This window comes from Aedes aegypti, chromosome 3, assembly GCF_002204515.2.
Source record: "Aedes aegypti strain LVP_AGWG chromosome 3, AaegL5.0 Primary Assembly, whole genome shotgun sequence".
In the NCBI taxonomy this organism is placed as follows: Eukaryota; Metazoa; Arthropoda; class Insecta; order Diptera; family Culicidae; genus Aedes; species Aedes aegypti.
The window spans coordinates 294,429,161-294,455,051 of NC_035109.1; the positions used below are offsets into that span (position 1 = coordinate 294,429,161).

General features: G+C 36.7%; 1 protein-coding gene across 4 annotated transcripts in view; it reads right to left on the minus strand.

The window, feature by feature from the left end:
• LOC5574298 (plexin domain-containing protein 2) overlaps positions 1–25,622 on the minus strand; it is a 127,128-nt gene extending 101,506 nt beyond the window's left edge. For 3 of the 4 annotated variants that reach the window (XM_001661288.2, XM_021851994.1, XM_021851992.1), the window contains exon 1: positions 25,069–25,620. In XM_001661288.2, coding sequence (XP_001661338.2) covers positions 25,069–25,153 — 85 coding nt within the window. In that variant the 5' untranslated portion in view covers positions 25,154–25,620. Of the gene's footprint in view, positions 1–25,068 lie in introns of all 4 variants that reach the window. The other variant, XM_021851993.1, reaches the window with a different exon arrangement.
• Positions 25,623–25,891: the final 269 nt, after the last annotated feature.

A 25,891-nucleotide genomic window follows, 5' to 3' on the forward strand; every position in this document is an offset into this window, starting at 1 on the left:
ACTTTTACGTGTAACAAATTTGATCCGTTCCAACAAATCTGAAGGCTACTCTACTGGTCTTGCTCTTCTAGACATAGAAAAAGCATTCGACAGTGTTTGGCATGAAGGTTTGATTGTAAAATTGACTTTAATTTTCCAACATACATTGTTAGAATAATTCAAAGTTATCTGTCAAATCGTACACTTCAGGTTAATTATCAGAACTCCAGATCTGAAAGACTTCCTGTAAGAGCTGGTGTTCCCCAAGGCAGAATTTTGGGACCAATATTATACAATATTTTCACATCTGACTTACCTGAGTTACCTCAGGGATGTCAAAAATCTTTGTTTGCGGATGACACAGGCCTCTCCGCCAAAGGACGAAGCCTGCGTGTCATCTGTAGTCGATTGCAAAAAAGTGTGGATATTTTTTCTTCATACTTGCAAAAATGGAAGATTTCTCCTAATGCTTCCAAAACTCAACTAATAATATTCCCACATAAACCAAAAGCTCTTTATTTGAAACCTTCAAGTAGACATGTTGTCACGATGAGAGGGGTTCCAATAAATTGGTCAGATGAAGTTAAGTATCTAGGGCTCATGCTAGATAAGAATTTAACTTTCAAAAATCACATTGAGCGCATTCAAGCCAAATGTAACAAATATGTAAAATGTCTCTATCCCCTTATTAATAGAAAATCAAAACTTTGTCTTAAGAACAAGCTTTTGATATTCAAACAAATTTTCAGGCCAGCCATGTTGTATGCTGTACCAATATGGACTAGCTGTTGTAATGCCAGGAAGAAAGCTCTGCAGAGAATTCAAAATAAAATTTTGAAAATGATTCTGAGGCTTCCTCCCTGGTATAGTACCAATGAGTTACATAGAATATCCAATGTTGAAACATTGGAACAAATGTCAAATAAAATAATCAATAATTTCAGGCAAAAATCGTTACAATCTTCTATTGCCACGATTAATGCGTAATATATTTAGGTTAAGTAAATTTTTTTCGCTTATAAGCAGGTGAAATCAACTCACCTGTAAAAAATCTGAACTGCTACGGCAAATGAAATGTAATATGTTGTTAACAAAATGTTAATAAAATCTTAGATTTGTTTTACCAAATTAGGATGATAGTGTTGTCTAATAACACAGAACACCTAGATATAAGAAATAATGAATGTAATGTTTGGAATGATACTAATAAAGAAATTAAAAAAAAAAATAGTTCGAATATCGTTTGCACATTAATTTACAGCCAAATCAAATTAGCTACGGTGATTGCTATTAGGTAAATGATAAAAAGAAAAACGCCCACCACTGATATAGTATAACAATTTTCTTATTAATTCAGTTGTTGGATATTGTGTATAGCATCAAGTTCCCCAGAGCCACTAAATTTAACGTAAACTACTCCATCTCGCGTAGTGACACTCTGTATACGCCCTAGCTTCTTCTGCTTGATTGCCTGAGTACGAATTGACCTAGCCTTGCTAGTAAGGTTCTATTATCGTTCTCGAAACCAATGTTACGCAGACTGAGGTTACGTTTACCAAAATACTTTCGATAGAACTCGTTTCTAGTGAGACGATGGGCAAACTGACAAAGAATTGGGGGAGTCGCACCACGGGCAATAGGTTGTCGAGCTAAACGTTTAAGCAGAGGCGTCGCGTCCGCATGTGCAACATGTGCACTGCACAGGTGGCATCTCGTTCATCCTGACCGCCAACAATATGTATAACTTATCAATGGCAATTTAATAATGCATTCACCTAACAAAATATAGCCCTTTACAAGTATCACTATTATCAATAGTTTGCTAAATAATTTACATTGATCAAAATAGTTGTTAAATTTTGCTTTGCAAATTAAATGAAATAGGCATTTTCGTGCGACGCACGATCTGAGAACTCGCGGAACATTACTAAAGGACCTATCTAACATTGAGAGGCTCTCTTTGTTTACTTTCTCTTTCATTAATAGCTGAGTCACATTAACCTCCTCTGTTGCGTTTTTTGTATGAAACGCTAGTCAAGGAAATTGACTTTCGATCTATAGTGAAAAGCTTCCCAACATCTTTAGTATTCCACTGTTATAATCGAAAGAGAACGAGAGAGGAGAGAATCTCTCATTTGTACATAGGTCCTTTAGTAATGTTCCGCGAGTATTCTTTCGCTCGCGCACAGCGCGAAACATGCTACGCAACACTTTATCCCACGCTACACATTGTTGACTGGGACGATGAAACCCAACGTGTGCACTTTCATCGGTAAACGGGCTGCCCGGTATCGTACACGCAATGCTGCCAATGTGGTAGAGAGCTTTTCGAACTACAAATGCCAGTGTCTGAGTAGCCAAAGCGTAAACTCCGACCAGTGCACATCTTGTTACAGCAACCAAGTCGACCAGTGTGAGAGTGCAGATGGGCATGAAAAGAGAGAAATCAATCCACGAGAGAGATTCATTTTGCTTGCTCTCTTTTGGAATTCGCGCCATCAGCAATCAGCATCACTAAAGAAACTAAGAGCAAGCATTTTTTTTTAATTTAGACTCTAAGCATCACCATGCTTGTGGTGTGAAGCGCGGGTGTGTCTCAGACAGCGGAAGGTGGATTATTTTTTAGTTGACTTTTAGTAATCAAACCTCGCTTTTCGCATCCTGCGCAGTAGTGTTTGCAATAATTAATCGCAGAATGGACGCGCCTACCCCCAGCGCCATCGTCGTCACCACGCTTGTTCTACATGTAACAAAAGCGAGTATTTTACAAGATGCAAACTGTTTTGGTTCAATTCTATGTAAAGATATACATGACCATGGTGAGCATAGATAGTCACAGTTTTAAATTGCAAGATTAGTTTGAAACCACTACTTCTTCAGAATTCACCATTGAATGATGACTGATTATTGGGTTATTTTGCGATGACAAATTTACCGGTTTTTATTGACTGCTTAACAAGAAATTTGCGACGACTGACGCGCCCCCATTATTCATATAACGGTGGGTTTAGAACTAAGTTGGAGGTGATGATTTCGCATTTTGGAAGAAAACACCACCTCCAAACATTAACGATTTTGCGGTGGGATGTTGACGTTTGATCACGAATAAATAGATCATTGAAGGTAACTCTTTCGGTACTCACCGCATCAAAACAGCGGCGCTACCGTATATGGAATTTAACATTGTGACAGCATCGCTGTTATGTCAAACACACAAAACTACGGCGGCGCTATCTGTGCTTTTCATAGCGGCTGTTTTGATTATTTTAATGATCCATTGATCGAAAGCGCACTTTTTTCTTGTTTTGAACGATATTATTACGCTCGACATTTATTTTGGATATTCTGAATGATCAAAATAGATTTCAAGCTCAAATTTCAGGCTCAATGGCATCTCATCTCAGGGGCCCAGATAACCGTAGCGGTAAACGCGCAGCTATTCAGCAAGACCAAGCTGAGGGTCGTGGATTCGAATCCCACCGGTCGAGGATCTTTTCGGGTGGAAATTTTCTCGACTTCCCAGGGCATAGAGTATCTTCGTACCTGCCACATGATATACGCATGCAAAAATGGTCATTGGCATAGTAAGCTCTCAGTTAATAACTGTGGAAGTGCTCATAAGAACACTAAGCTGAGAAGCAGGCTCTGTCCCAGTGGGGACGTAACGCCAGAAAGAAGAAGAAAGACATCTCATCCCGACAGCTCGTCCTGTAGTAAAATTTTACAAGGGGAATTAACAGTTTCAGGGCACGGAAAATGTTGAAACAGGTTTCTAGTTCAATTTTAACGAAGATTTAGAATACATAAATTGGATACCAATACACAACTCTACTGATAAATTCAACTAAAGAGCTTGATTACTAAATAAAATATAAAATATTTAATTCGATTGAAAAAAGCTGAGAAAAACACATATTGGAGAATGGTGATTACGCTCTTTATACTAAAAAATTTGGTCCGTGGAGCATACATATTGCAAAAAAAAGAGATAAAGTTAAGTAAGCAGTGCACAGGTGGATAATTAGGTCACGCGACGCCTCTGCGTTTAAGTTCTACAAAAGGAGAGCTATCCTCAGAATAGCCAATGCTTTGAGAAATTGTTAGAAAGATACTAGCCAGATTTTCATTATTTTGAAACGGAATCCCAGAAATGATTAACTCGTCATTTTTCTCCATACGATGTACTGCCTCCGTGGTATGGTCCAAATCTAGCCGTACTCCACTTAAGGTCTCTTCAAGCTTGTCGACCCTACTAGAACACTCCTCTCTCACTTTCCCTAGTTGGCCCTCAACAACAGTAATGCGTTCAGCAAGTTCGGTTTTACTGCTCTCAATTTTTTCATAGGTCCTCTCAAACATTCCTTGAATTCTCGTCCATAAATCGTCCAGACTCGCGATGGTTGCAAATTCAGGTACGGCACGTTGTGCTGGTAACTCATTGTTGGTGGATGATGCAGACGACGTTGAACCCGAGCGAGTGAGTGGTTTGTTGGTCTTGACGTTTAGAGACATGGTGTCGATTCCGAAGGGTAACTATAACAATTAATCACAAGCAAATCTTTATGATGAAAACTACTCATGCCGAAATTTCACAGTTTAATGAATATTTTGATTAACGGCCACCACACACAGATTTATCACTAATTCAAATTTGGAAAATCACCAGCAGCGGATATTTTTAGGTAGCAATTAAGCGAAGAAAAAGATAATTTGGCTGCGATCACAAAACCGATTACTCGTCGCTGTACATCCCTTCAGAAACTTACTCGCAATGCCCATTAGACCCCTAATTTCTTATTTTCATGAAAATGAATTGATTGGTCTCCAATAATAAAAATGCACAGGATAATTTGAATTGATTATGAATAAGATTGTTTTTTAGAAACCTGTCCATGTCTTTACAGACTACCGCAATTGTACTCATGATGTCCCTTTAGCCCCAATTATCTTTGGTGGTCTAATGGCTACCCCTTCTGCTTCATGAACAGAAGGTCATGGGTTCATACTCTGGGCCGTCTCTTTCCTCGTACTTGTATATATCATTTGCTTCTATCTTTCCACTTTTAATATATCACACCTAAACTATATGTTCACAACAATCGCTAGAACTAGAGACGGTCAATAAACCGTTTCCCTAAGCTTTCAATCTTTTACCATTAATGCACGCCTTTCCTTACGTTAGGCAGACTCGACTTCGAGTCTAGCATACGAAGTACACTGAAGACGAACTGGTCGGCGTTAAGTCAGAGTGGACCAAGTGACATTTTTGATATTTTGAGAAAAATGGGTTTATAGTCTAACGCTCTGTAATTTTTGATATCATTTAAATTTCGGTTCAATATTTTTACACGTCTTTATGTTACTTTCAAACAATATAATGTGAAGTGATAATCATGAAAAATCATAATCCAAACCTCTAATCGAACGATTTTTTGATGGACTATGTGTACTTGGTCCACTCTGACTGAACCAAAGACCACCGTTCAGTGAGCTGGTTCACTCTGACTGAACAATTTCTTGAAAAATAACAATCATTAACATCATATCTCTAAGATAAACAGCTTATCAAGACCCTTCGACAACAGTATCGTAAATTCTTAAATAACCCAGCTACCAGAATCAGTGGCATTACGATAGCTTGAAAATTAAGGTTTCGCAGAGTCAGGGCGTTGAAGACCAGAAATATTCAAATATGCGTTCAGTCAGAGTGGACCAAGTGAAAATCTTGAGTACCGACCAAAATATGCTGGTCCAATAAGCGGATCGTAGTACATGCCATAGATACACCATAGAACTACCGTAAACTTCTATCGGACTCTGAAATTGACTCAAAAAATGCAGTAATCAATCATTTTATTGCTTTTCAACACTTGGTCCGCTCTGTCTGCACAGAATTTTTTGCAATTTCTGACGACCCATCCGAATATGGTAAATGGTCAAAAATCAAAATCAAATGCATCGAATCATGTAATATTTATAAATTTTTATTGATGGATAAGTAGAAGAATGATTCGATGTCGAAAAATCTGACAAATCTCCTGAAATGTCTTTCATTTCCTCGCATTCCTAAGCGCGCTGATCATTTTCGCTGTTAGGGTAATAAGCACTTGGTCCATTCTGACTGCACACTTTTATCGATTTTTGTTGATCATCCAAAGTAAATTTATTACATATCTCTCGCAGTTTACAGCATTCTTCAAATCTGATCAAAGTGTAAAGAAATTTTGCAGCTAATGAGAGAATAATCCAATTTTCTCAAGTTTTGTACTTGGTCCCCTCTGACTTAACGGCGACTAACTTACAGCTGAGGTCGAAATACGTGTATCTAGGAAATTTTACTCTGCAAGAAAAATCCACGGAATGCGATTATCTGAATATGTCCGTCGCAGTGCTAATAAACATAACCAAAACTGGAATTGGTCAGATGAAGATGGGCTCATGCTAGATAAGAAATTAACTTTTAAAAATCACATTGAGGGCATTCAAGCCAAATGTAACAAATATGTAAAATGCTTCTATCCACTTATCAATAGAAAATCAAAACTCTGTCTTGAGAACAAGCTTTTGATATTCAAACAAATTTTCAGGCCAACCATGTTGTATGCTATATGGACTAGCTGTTGTAATACCAGGAAGAAAGCTCTGCAGAGAATTCAAAATCAAATTTTGAAAATGGTTCTGAAGCTTCCTCCCTGGTATAGTACCAATGAGTTACATAGAATATCCAATGTTGAAACATTGGAACAAATGTCATATCAAATAATTAATAATTTCAGGCAAAAATCGTTACAATCTTCTATTGTCACGATTCGTTATATATTTAGGTTAAGTAAGGCTAAGTAAATTGAAAACGTGTTTTTTTTTTTCTCTTATAAGCAGGTGAAATCAACTGCTACGGCAAATAAAAAGGAAAATATGTTGTTAACAAAATGTTGATAAAATATTAAATTTGTTTTACCAAATTAGGATGATAGTGTTGTCTAATAACACAGAACACCTAGATATAAGAAATGAATGTAATGTTTTGAATGATACTAATAAAGAAATTTAAAAAAAAATCATAGGATGCAGAACCACTTGGGCGCTTCTATGATTCACTTTGGTATGGGGTTTTTTTCACGGCCGAATTGTCTGAATCTTTGCTGAAGTGCTCGATTTTGTGTGAGTCGTACTCAATTTTGTGTAACTTCGTTTAAGCGTGTAGGTTTTTTTCCTTTCTGAAACGGGATATATTAATATTAGCATTCGAAAGAAACATTAAATATAGAATTCTTTGATACTTTTGGTCAGCTTTTCGCCCACTGTGCGCTGGAAGGCGCATTGAGCAGTGAGATCATCCCCCCAAACAGCGCAGATTGGCTGCCCGCCTTGGCCTTTCTTTTGTTTTTAGTGATTTGCTTTCTTTATAGCATTACACACACTCGATGCAAATAATGATTGTGCCTGAATGCACGAGATACAGCTTCAGGTGCCTGGGCGAAATGCATTTGAGAGTTTTTTCTTCCATTTCGTTCGATCCATCCGAAGACGTGATGACGACGGTGACGACGCGCACGAGTCGGCGTTTCCCATGAAGAGAGCGATAAAGGCTTTGGGTAATCTACCTTTCCTTCCACGCGCAATAATGATGCAGCGGGGAACTCTATTTTGCTTTCACTGTTTGCAAAATTTACACAACATTAACCGTGATCATAGCCAATCCATCCATCATCAGTCGTGCTCGGGTACATGCCGAGCATTTTACGGCGACGTTTGTTAGAAAAGTTAAGTGATGATAAGATGTTTGGTGGATCAAATAATCGTAGTTATCTAGTTTAATTGTTTTTTTTCGGTAGCGATAGGGGTAGTACTGGCACTCTTAATCTGCCCTAAGCTCCTTCCCAGCATTTGCTTTTATAAGCCTCTATTGCGTTCATCACACAGACGTTCCTAAGCAATGTTGCTCAAATGGTCGCTGTGTACCCTAGCAGCAATCAGTCCTTACCGTAGTTAGCAGTCTAGTACTTTAGACTACTATCAAACTATGATAAGGCCTGAAATGCTACTAGAATAGTTAAAGTGAAGAACGAAATAGTTTTATTAAAAGGTCCTCATTCCCCATTTCATTTCATCACTCACTATCGTCACTTTTATTTTCGACACTATCACGTTTATCACCGATTACCACTCATCAACTTTCGTAATACACTTCAGATATACTTTCCATTATATCATTTTTCACATTACACTATTTTCATATAAATTCATTGTTATTAGCATTTACCATCTGTTAGCATTACTAAGTAATTAAAAGATATTCAATTTAAATGTTTCATTATTTTTGTTGCTGTAGAGTCATTACTATTCAAACTACAATTTAGCACTATCAACAAAGTTACAGGAAAACAAAATCTCTTCGATCCATTTTTCTGCACTCGCTTTCATTATTAACACTTTTATCATGCATGTTTGAAGAACTAGGCAATAATGTTTATATCAGACATCATGTATACGCGCTTCACATCAAGAGCTTGAGATCAGCTTGCCATGAGCGCACAAAAATAACCGCGCGCTTGAGCACGTGCTATGGTGAGACACATTTGTTTAGATCTCATGTAGCAATGTACTAGCTCAAACGATCACATCTACACTGGCTCATGCGTCGTCTCATGAGAAAATCTCAATGTGACAGTACATTTGATACTCACAGGCGAAGGTTTCAAAGGCAATGAAAAGGGAATAAACTATGGATTGAACTGCCTGTAAGCAGTTTGAAGGACTGACGTGGTTCAACGCGGTTGAGTTTCTAGCATTTGAATTGAAAAACTTGTGCTGGCCACCGAAAAAGCATAGGCATAGCCCAAAGCCGTATGCTTCCGTAGGGTTGTTGTACTAGGCAAGCATAACTGCATAAAAGTATTCCTAGTAAGCGCATGTGACGAGCCTCACGAGATGTCTCATGAGACTCGCTCACTAGGATATATTTTGTACGTATCTGCATCTCGTGTCTCACATAATCTGTGAGCTGCGATATGGGATATCGCATGGCACACTAGCTCATTTAGGTATACATGAGAAATACGACACTCTGGTTTATATACAGAGAAATGATTGCAAAATGTATTATGGCCTTTATTAAATTAGTAGAGTTCACATCATTATACATCATCATTATCATATTTCTAACAAAACTATCAGAATCACTTCCAATTTCATTTTCAAATTTTCATCACCCTAGATTTTATTATAAACACACTATTAGCACCAACACAATCACTAAATTTAATAACAATAAGTGTTACGCGTTGTTCCACCAAACACACATTCTTATGTTGCATTATAAAACGATTGATCACACGTTAGCTTCGAAACTTAACAACCATTACTGATTAGTACAAAGGATGCTTCAGCTCGTGGTAAACGAACTAAATCATCAACAACCAGCACTGGTTTATAAGTAACTAATGAGCCCTGGCGGTCCCTCCGTTCGAAGAGGTCCTGATAATATGCCGAAACATATTAACAGATCCTCTACCTGAATGCAGCCGTTTCATGATAAATCATGAACCGTTAGAGATGTGCCAAAGTATTGGGAAGGTGATATGTTTCACAGACGGGTATTATTATGGTGCACCTTCTACTTTGGCACCGTCAAACCCTGTGATCGTGGCTTGGATCACACTCAAAGGATACATTTTTTTTTGTTTATTTAAATTATCGTCTGGATGGTGCATGTAATTCATAGGCTTATAAAGCACTAGCTTTTTTGCAACCAAAGTTTTTGAGATTTTGGGCATTTATGTTGAAAAACAATTTAGTTAAGTAATGCTTTCATATTTCATAGAAATTGACTTAACGTGCTTTCGAAATCTTGAGTAACTTCATTTTGAATTGGACTAGTGAATCCAAAATTAAAACTGTGCGGACTTTCAGACTGCATAGGAAGTTTTTAGCTTTTTCGCAATTAGTTAATAATATTAGATTTTCCTTTTTCAATACCGGAATTAGCTTTTGAAGCGTTTTGAAAATTCAAAATAATTTCCAAAAAAGCTTACCATGGTCCAATCGTAAAATTTTATTTTCAATTTTTTTTTTTTAATTCAGAAACAAAGTTTTTCATATTTGTTTTTAATTATGAATCGTGGTTTACGGCTAACCAGCCGAGTGGTAGTTGTTAAAGTTTTTCAATTTAATTTTGAAAATATTTACGTATTAAGACGGAGCAAAAGTTTAAGATCGTCATTTATAATAACTGATTCGAATTTGATACATAGAATTTAATAATTTAATCATTACGGTACTCATGCAATAATCTAGAAAGAGAGATCTATTTATTTCATTAAGGTGAAGATGAATCGAAACCAAACCTAAAATTTTCAAGAGCACGAATCTGGAGAACCAGACATCCGTTTAAGCTGAAAACTTAATCGATTGGTCACTAGCTAGGTGGTGACCAATCGATTAAGTTTTCAGCTCAAACGGATATTCGGTTCTCCAGATTTGTGCTCTTGTAAATTTGAGTTTTGGCTTCGATTCATCTTCACCTTAAAAACACGTGTAACCCAATAGAGCTTTGCTCAACTGCACAAACGTGTATCGTGTGGAAGATACACTATTTCGTCTGAGAACAGTGATAAACATCCGAAACACAATCCGACACCGAACGGGTTGCAAATCTAAATAAACACAATACCGCAATAATCGAATCGTCCATCCATCAACGAGCAATGATCGTCCTCCGCCGGCAATCGAACGAGAGGGCAAAGTTCCAAGTCTAGAAAGATTCGCGAATTAGGCGAAACTGACAAAATGTACACAATTTAGGAAACTATAGCGGTGAAATTGTAGCTTGATTGTCTATTCACTGCACTTGAACTTTTCCCCTTTCGATAATTTAACTATTCAAAAAACGCAAATTTGTAGAAGACGAAACTTCACCTCATGCAAAACCACACACTGTATTGATTACGCCTGTGTTTTTGTTTATCAAAGTGATGGGCGCATCTGAAATCGAAATCAAAACACGGCGAGAGTAAACGGCGACACTACAAACAAAACATAAACAAGGCGTACATGGCGGGCTTAATTGAAACCAGAATGAAAACACGGCGCAAAAATAATAGGCGACACTGAAAATAATATCGATTACAGGCTCATAACATTGGGCGATACTGGCATTCTTAAGTGCGTTTAAGGCGAAACCTTATAATATTTTTTTATTACGAAATAGCTAGGAAAATTTAAGGAGATGTGTGTGGTATTGATGGGGATTTTGGAACTAGATTTATGAAATGTGTATTAATGTGAAATAGTTAAAGTTGGAGTATATTTTCTCCAATTGGGATTAAAAATTGCACATGAAAATGTCATTGGTTATTTTCTTATTGTTATTGATTTGTCAGATAGGCCCTTTTCGCGAATCCCTCTCGAAGTGTTCTCCAATGATGGCTAGAAGCCATTATTGGAAATTGACGGGCGCTACGCACGAAAGAACGCGCGCGAATTCAAAAAGGGAATCGTCTTATTTAGTTTATTGCTTCCTGCCCCAACCAACGCGGATCGAGCTTGGAACAGAATTCACAGTTGAGTAAACATATGCCGGCGCAGTACCGGTGTGGTTTGCCGAGGTGCCACTGTGGCTGTCTGATGTTTGAGATACCATTAGCGCCATGGGGTGGAGAAGAAATTTTCCTTTGGTTGTGCGATTTGCATGGGTTGAAAGGTAGAATGAAAGAGGCATAATTTATTCCAGGCTTGCAGATGATGATCAAAGCCAAAGGAATGCCATTGGATTCTTCTATGATCTGAGAACAAAGATAACGCTATTAGACACCTGGTTCTGTGAGTAGGAGAAAGTTACCAGCAATGAGACAGTTTTGGATAAACTTTTTTATTAGAAGGTTGTATTTAAGGTAAAACATTTTGGAATCAACTTCTAAGATTGCACTAAAACTTCAAAGCCACATATCTCGCGAAGAAATCATCCAACAACAGTGCACTTTTTATTTTTTCTTTGTGCGCTAGTAGAAAACTTAAAATAAGAGGATCAAAAACATTTGTCAACTATTTCTTTAATTTAGTGCCGTTGAAAGCGTGAGTAATTGTCATTGTTTCGGCCATCTTTGGATTCTGAGAAGTTTCACCTTAATTTTCCAGTAAAATTTCGAAAGGACTCATGAACGCAGAAGGTAACCTGATTCGATTTCAACTCAACAATCGCATAGTCTTCTTTCGGAAAACGCAACTCTTCTGGTTTGTTTGAAAGGTTAATATTTTGTTAGATTTGTTCTAAGATTGATTCTAACATTCATACCTACCCTTAAAAGTGCGTCATATTAAATTTATTTGAGCCCAACTAAAAAACAGGAAGAAATTGTTCAGTTTTCCCGAGGAGGAACAAACAACTCCCTATTAACTTTTGCATACCATATTTTGGTATCATACCAAAATTAGGTATTGTTCAGTTGTCCATACCTCAATTTGGTATTATACTAGTATTGACAAAAATCTTGAAAATAATTAAAAATACTTCATTGAGGTATTAGAGAGCTATTGTGGTCTGCTGGAGATATTGAACTACTATTGAAAAATTTCCCTTTTATATGAAAATCCATCAAGTATTTTTGAGGTATTACAATACCTGATCTAATTATCAGTTTGGTGTTCGTAGAATATGCTTCAGATATTATTTGAGGTATTTTACCTCTTGTGCAGGGCTCGTTCATACCTCATTCAGGTTGTAAGTATTGTAAATAATCTGGTATGGAATACCTTAGTTTGGTATTCAGGAATTATTTTCTTCTGCTCGGGTTGCAAGGAATCTGTCAAAAATTTGTTATTATGAAATTCACCAGAGTTTTTGTTAAGATCTTGCACACAGAGCAACTAGTTTTTATTAACGAGATGTTTAACCCTGGGCTAGTTCATCTCGGGACCAACGGCTTTACTTCCCTTTCAGTCGCGTCACTGATTTTTTTTTCCAAATTTCTAAGGATTTTTCGGGATTTATTTCTGATTATTTTCTGGACAAAAATTCATAGAAAAAAAAATCCAAAAGACAAGGACATTATTCTTTCCAGAAATTTTTGAGAGGATTGCTTAAAAACTCATTAACTTTCTTAGCGATTTCTCCAATTGTTCGTCTAACCATTTCACCAACAGCACCTTTAGGCAATTCTTAACATAACCTGAAGGAAATTTCTTCTGGAATTCTCTCTCGAGCACTTCCAGGAATCAAACCTTGATTTGTTTAAGAGATCGTCTTAGTTATATTGTTTTAATCACTTCAAGAAATTTTTTAATAATTCATAGAAAATGCTTCCCTACTTTTTCTGCCGATTTTTGCATAAATTCTTCAAAATATATTTTGAGACTCATTATATGATTGTTATGGGATAATGTTATTAAAATCACTTAATTCCCCGTAGAACCTCTCCAACGACGCTTTTCCTGGATGTTTTTTTTTTTCATAAAATTGTGATGAAATGCAACCTCCCAGCAAACCAGAGAACATTCAGTTTGAAAATGTAAATATGCGCAGTTTAAGTTGGAATTGCAAAATGCAAGATGCTAAATTCAATTGATTGAAAATGTTTATGTAGTCAGTAATTTGATCTGATTAGAATTTGCATCTTATCAAATTCAAATTTCATTTGCCAAAATTACATTTCATTTCATTTGCCTTTTCTAAGTAACGAAAAAAGCGTGGACACGAGGGGTTCAAAATTGGCCTCAAACGGATATCTCAAAATTCGAATGAGCTTGAAGATTGGTGTCTTCGGCAAAGTTGTTCAGCAGATCAAGGGATATCTGGCGGCGAAGAGCCTGATTTTTCTGCTAGGTGGTGTTAGTGACATTTTTTTCAGTTTTATATATCTTAAGATACTTATCACCTAGAAGGAAGATATCTTCGGTTAAGCTGACAGCAGATCAAGAGCCATCTGATGGTGAAGAGTCTGACTGGGAATTCATTCGCTAGGTCGCGCTAGTAAAAAGAAATCATCTATCTTCTCTACCTCAAGATCCTCATCAGCTAGAAAGTTGGTGTCTTCGGCAAAGATATTCAGCAAATTGAGGGCTATCTGGCGGAGAAGAATCTGAATGAGAATTCATCCGCTAGATGGCGCTAGTAACAAATTTCTTCAATTGTCTGTATCTTAAGATCCTTATCAGCTAGAATGTTAATATCTGGAGGTGAAAAATATTGGCGGCCATACATTAGGTCGACCAAGCATTATTACCAATGCGTTACTCAAAAAATAAGCCATTTTACGAAGCCTGGTCAAATGACAGGAGACCTGGGATTTTTCAATCATCGGCGTCAGTTTTCGCGATGATGATGGTTGATGACTGTGCGCATTTCTAGCGTAGCTTTTCATCCAGGCGAAAACTTAAATGGAGAAAAATTATTAAAATATTTCTGATCACAAAAGTGCTTTTTTTATGTGCAATATGGGTAACAAAGAGGTAGCTGATACAATAACTAGGTGTAATGTTGCAGTAACGAACATTTTTGGATCTCATTTTTGTCATTTTCTCCATGTTCTCGTTTGGTAAGATGAGGCGTTATTGAAAATCACGCTGGATTTAATCCCAGGTCTCCTGTCAATTGACGCCGTTGCAGCGATCAGCTGTTCCGAAACGTCTCGTAAAATGGCTCATTATGAAGTGTGCCATAGCCTAAAACTGACTACCTAAAAATGCTATATCAAGCATAATTCTTCAATCCGACGTATCTGCAAAAATAAACAAATCGAGATTTGCTTTCCATGGGCTTGACAAACGCACTACGTACTGAGTCTATAAATGTATTCCTACAACCATTTTTTTTTTTATTTTTAGAAAGAAATTTAAATTATGCCCTATGTGTACTTTACTCAGTGTTTTTAATTTGGCTACATACACCCTTCGTTTGCAAAGCGACTCAACTGTCAACATTTTTCATGCACCGTACATATGCTAAAGCGACCTATATGCAGAATCAAAACCTAAAATTATAAACATCAGATATGTCATACTGCTTCCGAATCACTAAACATGTTGGAAATCGAGAGATTCGGATTTCCACTGCTGCAGCTAGCTGACGGATCGGCAAACTGATGTGGAACATCATCAGTATTCGGTTTTAGACAATATTTCTCACCAAATTTCTCACAAGAACTGTTCTCCTTCTACTTTTGTTACTCACGGCTCCGTCCGGTGCTCCTGTTGGTCTAGTTGAAATTGGAAACATTCGGAAACCAACATTCGTTGTCGTTGAAAGTTGAAACTGACGAATTGACTAACTTTATTAAGTTTCATGGGAATTTTCAAACCGGTGTATGTGCAACTTCAAAACAATACTGGTGTATATGACGTGACGCAAGTGAAAAACGAACTGTCAAATCGACGCATCAAGCAAGGTGTATGTATCAATCAAGGTATGGTATGGTGTATGTGAGCAGCACAAAGCAAAAGGGTTTATTCGATAATTTTACCAGTTTTCCAATGTAATTCAAAACAAATCGAAATTGTTTAATAGTGGTTCGAAACAGTGTGCTTTTTTTCAACTTCTACTAGACACAGCAATAGAAAAAAAGCAAAACATTTTAAGCAGGATTTAAAATTCTTTACAATATGTTGCATCGCATTTTTCTCGAAACCATCCGAGGCTTGATATATCAGCTAGAAGGTTGGTGTCTTCTGCGAAGATATTCAGCAGATCAATGGCTATCTGCGCACCAAATCCATTCAGCAATATTTTGCTGAAATTTGCCGAGCTGAAGAGTTCAGAAATCCAAATCGCAGATAATTAGTAAAAACATCTGAAACTCAACCAACCAATGCTGATGATCAGCAGAATTTGCAGAACAATTCAGCAAAGTTTTGCTGCAAATTTCAGCAAAATTTTGCAGAAACCAGCGAAAAAAAATGGGTCGCTAGACAGCATTTTAAAATAAATTCCATCGAAGATTTTTCCAAGCTTTCCCTCTTGAATTACTTCAAAAAATACTAAATAGATTCTATTCGCATTCTAAAGGGATGTTTCGTGATTATTGTGACCCTTATTAGGTCGTGCAATTTGCAACTCTTCCAAAAACTAATCGAGAAATTCCTACAGCAATTCTTGCAGGTATATTCCTCATCTAAGCATTTTTCAACAGGTCTAATTACACTGCGGAACACGTTTTTGCCTCAAGCATCAAAATTCCGCTATTTACTAAATTAAGGGTTGCTGAATCCATCGCCGTTTTCAAAAACATAATAGCACGTCTAGTATATTTAGGATATTGGCAGTTGAAAATCCAAAATTTGACTATATCAACCAACTTAGATGCAAGTCTCCCAGATTGTATGGCAATTTATTTGCTTAATTTCCCACAGAATTGAAACTTCATATGTGTGTTACAATACTTATCAACAAAGTTCATAATACTTTCGTTCAAAAGTTATTTTTTGGTTGTTTAGAAAAGTATTGTATTTTGCCATATAAGGCGCTGTTCAAATATTACGTAACGCAACAGGGGGAGGGAGGGGGTCTTACATAGTGTTACGGTTCATACAAATATTTAAAATTTTCCATACAATAGCTGTTACGTAGGGATGGGAGGTGGTCTAAAATTGACAAATTTTGCGTTACGTAATATTTGAATGAACCCTAAGAGAAACGCAAAGTTTTGTATGGAGACTGCAAGCAAGTTGAAAAATCGATTTAATCCGTGCAATTTCAATAAAAGTATATCTGAAATGAAAGTTTTAGTCCTATTTTGCATGCTTGCTGGATTCGATTTAAAATCATACTTAAAATTTCATGTAAACTTCAAATAAACCAGTGTTTTATACTACTTTGGCGACCTGTAGCTAAAAATTGTGACGTGCAGGGACTTTTCTGAGAACGGCATTGGATTCAGCGACCCTAAATCTACCAGAGACACCTTATTTAATCCTTGAGACACGCAAAAATGTCATTTTTATTCGCCTTGAAACATTGTTTCAGGGATTCCTCCAGAAATTCTTCCAGCCAGCTTTTCACACAATAGGATGCGGCTTATTTTTAAAAAGTTCTCAAAACCAAAAGTTCGTGTGCTCTACTGAATCCAAATCACATTAAAAGAGAAACCTCAAAATCTGAGCCAAAAATATTAACATTTAGAGGTGGCGCAAGCGTGTTGAAGGTAAATTTTCAAGTTATAAAAATGACCTGCAGTGAAGTAAACATAACTTTGTTATTTTTCAACCGATTTCACCATTTTCTTTTAAATTAAATTTATAAAAAATTTGTAGAACATCGAATTTGTCTAAAATCAAAGCTTGTCTTAGTCAAAAATACTTTTATCCAAATTTTTCCTCATTTTGCTAAAAAAACCATTTTTGTTTGACCATAACTTCATTAAAACTCAATCGATTCCGAATATTTTTACATACTTTTGAAGATAATTTATTTGTTTTCAAACTGTACATACAACATTTTTTTCTAAAACATATTTTTGACTTAGGTATTAAACAAAAAACAAAAAAAAGATTTGGAATCAGTTGAGTAATCATGAATTTATGGTCAAACCAAGTTGAAATTTTTAGTAAAATAAGGAAAAATTTGGAATAAATTACTTTTAACTAAAACCTGTTTTGATTTTAGACAAATTTGGTGTTCAACAAAGTTTTTACAAATTTAATTTTGAAGGTATTGATGCTAGTTTTAAAATCGGTTGAAAAATAACAAAGTTATGTGTACTTCACTGAAGGTCATTTTTTATAACCTGAAAATTCAACTTCAAGACGCTTGCACAACCTCTAAATGTTAATATTTTTGGCTCAGATTTCGAGGTTTCGCTTCTAATGTGATTTGAATTCAGTAGAGCACACGAATTTTTGGTTTTGAAAACTTTTGAAAAATAAGCCACACCCTACTACACAAGCAAGTAATCCAGGATACTTCTTCCAACGCTTCAGAGAAAAATGTCTACAGCACTTACCGAACAATATCACTACGATAGTTTAGTATTCAAAATCCTTTCAGGGATTTTCAAAGTATTCCTTCAAGGTTTTTTTATAATCTGTTCTAAAATATTAACATTATTTTATAAAAAAAATCCTTCAATACCTCCAGGGACTACTGCAGAGTTCCATGCATCGATGCTTTTTTTTCAATGCTTACTCAAAAAATTCAGAAAGAGTTGTTGCAGATACTATCTGTGGTACATAAGGATATGTTTTTGGAGGAATTCCTAAACGCATTTCATCATGCATCGTTCAAGAAAATTTTGGAAAAATTCTTTAAAGATTATCTTATTAAATTATGGGTGTGATTTCACGAGTAATTTACTACGACATCTTTTAAGGAATTTCGTAGGAAATATCTAGAGATACTCATGAAGGTATCAACAGAGGAATTCTTAGATAAATAATTCGTGAAACCTATGAGAAATTTGTGGATAATTCCTCTGAGAAGTTTTAAATTAAATTTTTAAACAAATTTCTTGGAAAACTAGTTAGTTTCTGATAAGTTTAAAGTAAGAGAAAACTTTGAGAAATTAGTAAAAGATTTTCCAATGTGGGATTCTTGTGAAATTATAATCGTTTTTTTTTTGTTGCAGGACTCCTCTAAAAATCCTCTACAGAAATATCTAGAGAAATCATGAGATATTTTTGAGAAAAAGCGTTGAAAACACTAAAGGAATTCCACGAATTATAGATATCTTTATATAAAGTAAGGTGGGGCAAAAGTTCGACGTTAGTGGTATAAACAATACTTTCAGAAGGACTATATCAGCAATAGCAATAGCAATAAACACTCCACAATGGACCTACAACATATTGGATTCAATGTTGCTGAACAAAATTATGTCAACATATTTACCCATTTTTAGTTGTAATAGTTTCAGAATTGATTGTCTTAAGGGAATTTTTGCCCCACTTGGGGTGATGTGAGATAGTATAGGGCTCGATTTTTTGACCAACTATGGATCAAAATTGGTTTCCAAACATTGATGAAAAAATAATAGGGTCGATGTACCAATAGCCGCATAGCTAAGAACAAATATTTGTAAAAAATCGAAAAATAACGCTAGCGTCATTATTCTTACATTATCTGAAAGCTTTTTATTTTGGTTTTGTGGGAAAAATATGAAAACTGAGAAAATTCATATGTTTGCATTTATTATCGCTTGTGCCACTATAGGAATACATGTGCCTATAGTAGCACTATTTCTAATTTCTGTTCCTATAGTAGCACTAGCATCACGGCGTTGGCAAAATACTTATCAAAACCGTATTTTTACAAAGCTTTTATATTTTTCCTTCAAAGTGTGGATCAAAAGCTTTCGTTTGATGTAAAAAAAGTACTTAATTCATTAATTATTTCGTATAATAAAAAATAGTTTCTCTCAGTAGTGCTACTATAGGAACAATAGGTCAACTATAGGCGCAAGGGAGCTCAAATTTTAAGCAAAACTAATTATTTCGATCATTTTTTGAACAAAATCAAGCTGTGTATCAATGGTACTTAGATAAATAGCTCCTGACCTTCATGTCAAAAAATATTTTGAAAAGATTCATAGCAAAACGGCCGTAAAAAGCCACTAGTGCGACTATAGGGGACTGTCCACTAAGGGAACACTGACCCTACACCTCAAAGCATTCTTACGATAGGCCTTGCTAAGCCCTTACATACATAAAAAATCTGTTAATGTTTTATTTTAATTTTATTCCATGCAATGAAAGTTCGACCAAAATTATAATTTTCATGTCTCAAAACAACAAATCGCTATAACTTTCTCAAATCTCAATCGATTTCTACAACATTCGATCCATCATAACATTTACAACATTTGTTTTGAATTGAGCTAGAAATCTTGAGAAATTTGCCCCACTTTACTCTACCGTGAGAAACATATGTATATATCTCGTCAAAAGTATGACATCACTTCACTCGTCTTGAATATTGCAACACCTCAAAAGTTTCGAGTTATCGGTAAGCATTACTTTCCCTGAGAAATCATGAAAATTTTCAACCTGAAAAGGTCCTCGACCGGAAATGTTCAAACTTACGACCCTCAACATGGTCCTGCTGGGGAGGTGGTACATTTTGCATACTTATATCAGTGGACGTTTCGCATAATGGACGTTTGACATGAACAGAATGCATTCTTTGAAATTACACATTTGCTCGTCTAAAACAGCTGTATATGTCTTGCTGAACAGTTGCGCGCTTGCCGCTGCGGCTGATTGTGTTATGGAACAATGCTATTAATTGTTTGAATAGCTCTATATAGCAGGCAAGGATTATGAAATACGATTCTATCTCTTAATTTTTGAGGCCTTCGATTGAAGTTAAAAATAATTTTAAGGTTGTTCTTACTATTTTATTAATAGTAGTAGTACAAAATCGTTAGTAGATCAATTAGTTTCAGTCCAAGAGTTATTTTGAATGTGCCGATATGATGATTCTAAAAATTAGCTTAAGGTAGAACTTAGGTAAAACTGCCTAATGTTGCTACCAGGGCCATATTTACCGCAGTCAAACAGATGCATGCGATGAACAATCCGATTGCAATTAACGGCGCAGTGCTAAATGTTTCAATTGCGCCGGTTTCTTTTCTAGTTGCATTAGTCGCTAAACATATTCGATCGACAATTATACCTAGTAAATAAGTAGTGGATTTGAGAAGCGACAATTGCGTAGCTTGATCTCGTTACAGAAGAGATGAATATCTTGCTTATCAGCAGTAGTCATCTCTTACTTACCGTACGGACGGAGATTACAACATAAGTTTAGAAGCGATTCAAATTGAGATTTCTTCTCTAACTAACACTAACACCGAACTGTTTGTGATGGAACATGCTTGAACTAAGTACGACTGCTCGGATAACATTTTCTCATGAATAATAAAGCGATATAAACGTCTCTTGGTGTCCCGAGCTGTTTGAATAGGCTAAGCTGTTGGGGATGTTCCTAAACAGCGTACCTCGTAGGGTAACCAATATATTTTGGACCCCCTGGACAATTTTCCTGCAAATTTTCCAGTTTAAATCGAAAGACAAACTCAATTGGCATGCCACTTGGAAAGATAGGACTATTCCGCACTTGCATCAAGCGTTTGTACACAGAAAATGTGTTTATTTTATCTGTAATTAATTTAATTTAATTGGTTCATCCATGCAACCGTTACAACAGGTTACACGCAGAAATTGATGCCGTCAGAAATTTTTCAAATGTAAACAAAAACTTTTTTCAAATTTCTGAACTAAAAGCATAATTTTTTTTCGGTTTTCCATTGTCAATCGATTGATATGGCTTTTGGCAAGCATATTATACAACTAGTGTCGTGGACTTTGTCGCCAAACGATAAAAAATGTCGGGGGTCCAAAATATATACTTTGAGGGTCCAAAATGTGTTGGCGTGTCCAAAATAATGAAAAACATATCTTCACAATTCAATTATTTTCGACGTTTTTTGGACCCTACATGATTGTATGGGCATTTTTATCTCGTAGAGGAAGTGTATCTCTACATTTTGGCATGTTCTTTGACTTGGTTACGCTGTGCAATCAATCAGTTGAGACAAAAACCTAAAACCATTTCCTTAGGGGGTCCAAAATACGACCGTTACCCTATTTCTCTCAAGAATAAAGCAAACGATTGTGCCATGCGGAAACAAACAGATAAAGTCTTCGTCCCAAGCAACAAATTACCGCCAATTAGAGAGCCGGATCCTTTTCCTGTCATTTTTGATTCACTTCTGCAGATGAGTTTTATAAAAGATACTTAGCTCATATTTTGTCACAATATGCGTCGGATGGAAGTGCTCCATGAGCCGTAACGTGTTTGGATTACCTTTTCGTGATGAATTGCGGTGTAAGATCTACCAATCTGAACCCTAGTCTCATCTGGTTTGTCGGGCCTTTACATCAATTTCGATTTTCCCATCAATCTCTGAGAAATTTAATCAAGAACTGTACAGAAATCGATACTTTATTACCCACCAATGGAAATGGAGGAATGTGACATGCACTATATGTAGGATCAACAATTAAGGATTAGTGGTAATACCACAACAGATCAAAATAATAGTTGCAGTGGCTCATCTGAATACCAAAGTAAACCAAGGAAGTGCCCAAGTTGCTCTTTACTTTACTTAGGGGGCCGGATCCTATTCTTGGCATTTTTGATTCACTTGGGCAGAGGGGTTTTTTGAAAGCTACAGATCTCATATTTGGTCCCAATTTTGCAGAGCATGATTTGGTATTTGGGTTATGTTTTCATAATCAAAAGATTTCAAAATATTCCATCGGTGAAAATTTTCCCATACATTTTGTATGGGCTGAAATGTGCAGGAAAGCGAGATTATCATTGATTTTCATAGTCTTTATATGAAAAAATAGCTAAAAAGTGTAAAAAATCAAAATTACACCGATGGAATATTTTAAAACCTTTTGATTATGAAAATATAACCCAAATACTGAACCCTAGCGGAAAAAAAATCCGAGGTACATTCGATTTGCATAATCTGCTGGTTGAGACATAGCGTGCACTACGTATGTAACTTTTAATTAACACAATTTCCCAATTAATTATATGATACCTTTGGTACATTTTTGTTTGTTCGTCTGTTGAAAATAAACCATAATCCTAAGAAAGCTGATTCACATAGCATAGTTTTTTAGACTAACCAGACTAGACTAGTCAAAATCTCCATTCTTATTTTCCAGAGTTATTTTGATACAGATGTTTCATCAAAATTTTGAATAATACCTCAAATGAATAAAATATTTAGAATGCCTGGTGCACGATTTCCTGCAATCATTGAAAAACACTTGGTCCAGTCTGTCCCAACCAGAGTGTCGTATTTCTCATGTATACCTAAATGAGCTAGTGTGCCATGCGATATCCCATATCGCAGCTCACAGATTATGTGAGACACGAGATGCAGATACGTACAAAATATATCCTAGTGAGCGAGTCTCATGAGACATCTCGTGAGGCTCGTCACATGCGCTTACTAGGAATACTTTTATGCAGTTATGCTTGCCTAGTACAACAACCCTACGGAAGCATACGGCTTTGGGCTATGCCTATGCTTTTTCGGTGGCCAGCACAAGTTTTTCAATTCAAATGCTAGAAACTCAACCGCGTTGAACCACGTCAGTCCTTCAAACTGCTTACAGGCAGTTCAATCCATAGTTTATTCCCTTTTCATTGCCTTTGAAACCTTCGCCTGTGAGTATCAAATGTACTGTCACATTGAGATTTTCTCATGAGACGACGCATGAGCCAGTGTAGATGTGATCGTTTGAGCTAGTACATTGCTACATGAGATCTAAACAAATGTGTCTCACCATAGCACGTGCTCAAGCGCGCGGTTATTTTTGTGCGCTCATGGCAAGCTGATCTCAAGCTCTTGATGTGAAGCGCGTATACATGATGTCTGGTCCCAACACCTATTAGTTATGAATCAAAGATAAGACGATTTCAAAAGAAATACCAAAACGTATGCTTTCACCCGGTGCAAGGCAGCCATGTTTTCGTGGTCAGCATCAAACTCAAGAGCAACAACGTACATTGACCTAATCATATTAGGGAGTTTTTCCTTCAATACTAAAATGTGTTTCTAGCTAATCTCATCAACCCAAATTGACTTGCTGTACTACAATCCAATAGTTTGCAACCGTTTGTTCGTTCGAATATTCGATTGTTATTCCTCAAACGTTTATTTGTTTACACACATTGAGCTGTCAGTGGGAACCATAGATGTTTGCTCGTTATTTTTCAATGGGGTTGTATAGGCGGTGTCAGGAGGCTGATAACATGGAATTCGTTCGATTCATAATAAGAACCCACCTCTTTCTCAGATACACATCTTCTTTCTAGCATGACTGATACACATCTGTAGGATGGAGAACGTTTGAAAATTGTCTTGAAATCAATACTTCTTCACAAATATTCGTTGAATTTAAGTTTTATTCAAGACAACTAGGTTCTGCAGTGCCAGATAGGTATTTCTATTTTGTACGTTTAGTTCATCCATTAATATGGAGTGACTGTAAGTAGCCAGCTTTCAATAGGTCATAACTATCTGATGGTAGAGAGATGTTCGTTTTATTTGTTGGGATTTGTATATCTCTGTGGACGTTAGTCCATTTTTTCAACGTCAAATGTTTTAGTTTTTCCGTAAAACGTTGTCTGTATTTATTAACTGATTTGTCAACAAACTAATTTATATTTCGTTGATATTAGTTGTGGATTGTTTTTGTTTCTTTATTATCGTTTTTTGAAGCAATCCATTCTGTCATTTCCTGATTGACTATTTAGTACTCCAATTTTCGAGCTTGCCAGCATTCCGATGCTTTTGGTAGGAAATCGAATGTCATTTGTTGATTTATCCAATGGTCCATGGCTGTGTTAAATACATGTCTCAACAGTGATGATACAGCGCTACTTAGCGGGACATTGTCCAACTTGTTACTTCTCCAACAAGCATATCTTCGCAATAGATTATCCTCAGTATGTTCTCGGAATCTCTTACTTTTTAGATAGCAATTATCGAAACGAATGGAACGCACTGTAAATGATCAAATTCCAATCATTGTGTGCTGCGGATGGAACGCCAACTATCATAAAGCGGCCGGGATGTTGCAATCTTGTACTCTACGAGTGGAGAATTGGCAGTCCAAGATATTGACCATCACCGATGATTGACTGCGAAGTCTGTTGATTGCTTATAGCAATCTGCCGATCCAGTGATGGTATGCGGCAGCAAAATCACCAAGGTATGTGTGTATGTATTGCATATCCGCATGTGTGTACGCCATATCGTAGTAGGATCGTTCAGCTATCTTGTCCTTGTCTCTCTTTCGTTTTAGTGCTTCGCCTTATTCATCAGCTCGGGTTACACTCTTTCGGTATGTATCGTGAACAGCAACAACTACAACTAGAAACTGGTGCAAAGGAAGGTAAAGAAAATCTCCCACTTCTTATATTTTAAGAACATTTTCACCACGCAAAAAAAAGAAAAATACCGTGGTACAACATGAATAAAACCAAGCAGAAGAACTGCACTTGCAGTGATGTTCACTTCCGGGACCGACCGATAGAAATGGATTCCATCACGGCAGAACCGTGATTGGACAACTCACCTTCCGCATAGTTGACACGGCAATCGGCCAGCAATATCAGCAGAATAAGTGCACTTTTGAGCACAACTCGGTCAACATTCGCCATTATATCCAATCACACAGACGAGACGACAAGACATACACCGTTTTCTTCTTTTCCTGAACAATTGCACACAATCCACGAGCTGGTCGGAGCTTTTTTTTTCTGGATTTTTTCCTCTTTTTCACGCACTTTTAACAATTAGACCACTATTGGCACACCACACGGCACTGGAAATCTTCCAAAATCCACACCAAACTCGCAGAACGGATCCCGAAAACCCACCACGATCTAGATCTACCGCCGACGACGACGACGTTCAAATACAATGGCTTAAAGAAACCCTCTTTCGCACAGTAGGCCACGAAACTAGCTCGATACTCTTACAATAAAAAAAAAAGTCCAAGGAGGGGCCACACTTCGCACAACGCAAAACGAAACGTTTTGACTCCGACGGCGACGACGACTTACTTGGCAGATTGACGTCTTCTCGAACACCTTCGCGACTACTAACTGAACCGACTAGTGATGAAAGACGACGTAGAGCACAAAAGAACCACCGCGAAACCTTTTATGCAATGGTGGTTGTGAAGTCGCGACTCGCGAGATAAGTTCGCATACGGTGATTTGACGTTTCGCGGTGTGACTGGAACTGAATGCTTTGAGTGTCGACCCATTGTGAATGGAGCTGAACGTTCGTAATAACGTGATAACGCTGTTACCGTGTGGTCCATAAAACTATGCAAAATTTAATTTATTGAAAACGAATAAAGTTTAAGCGGTAATATGTTTATATTCTCCATA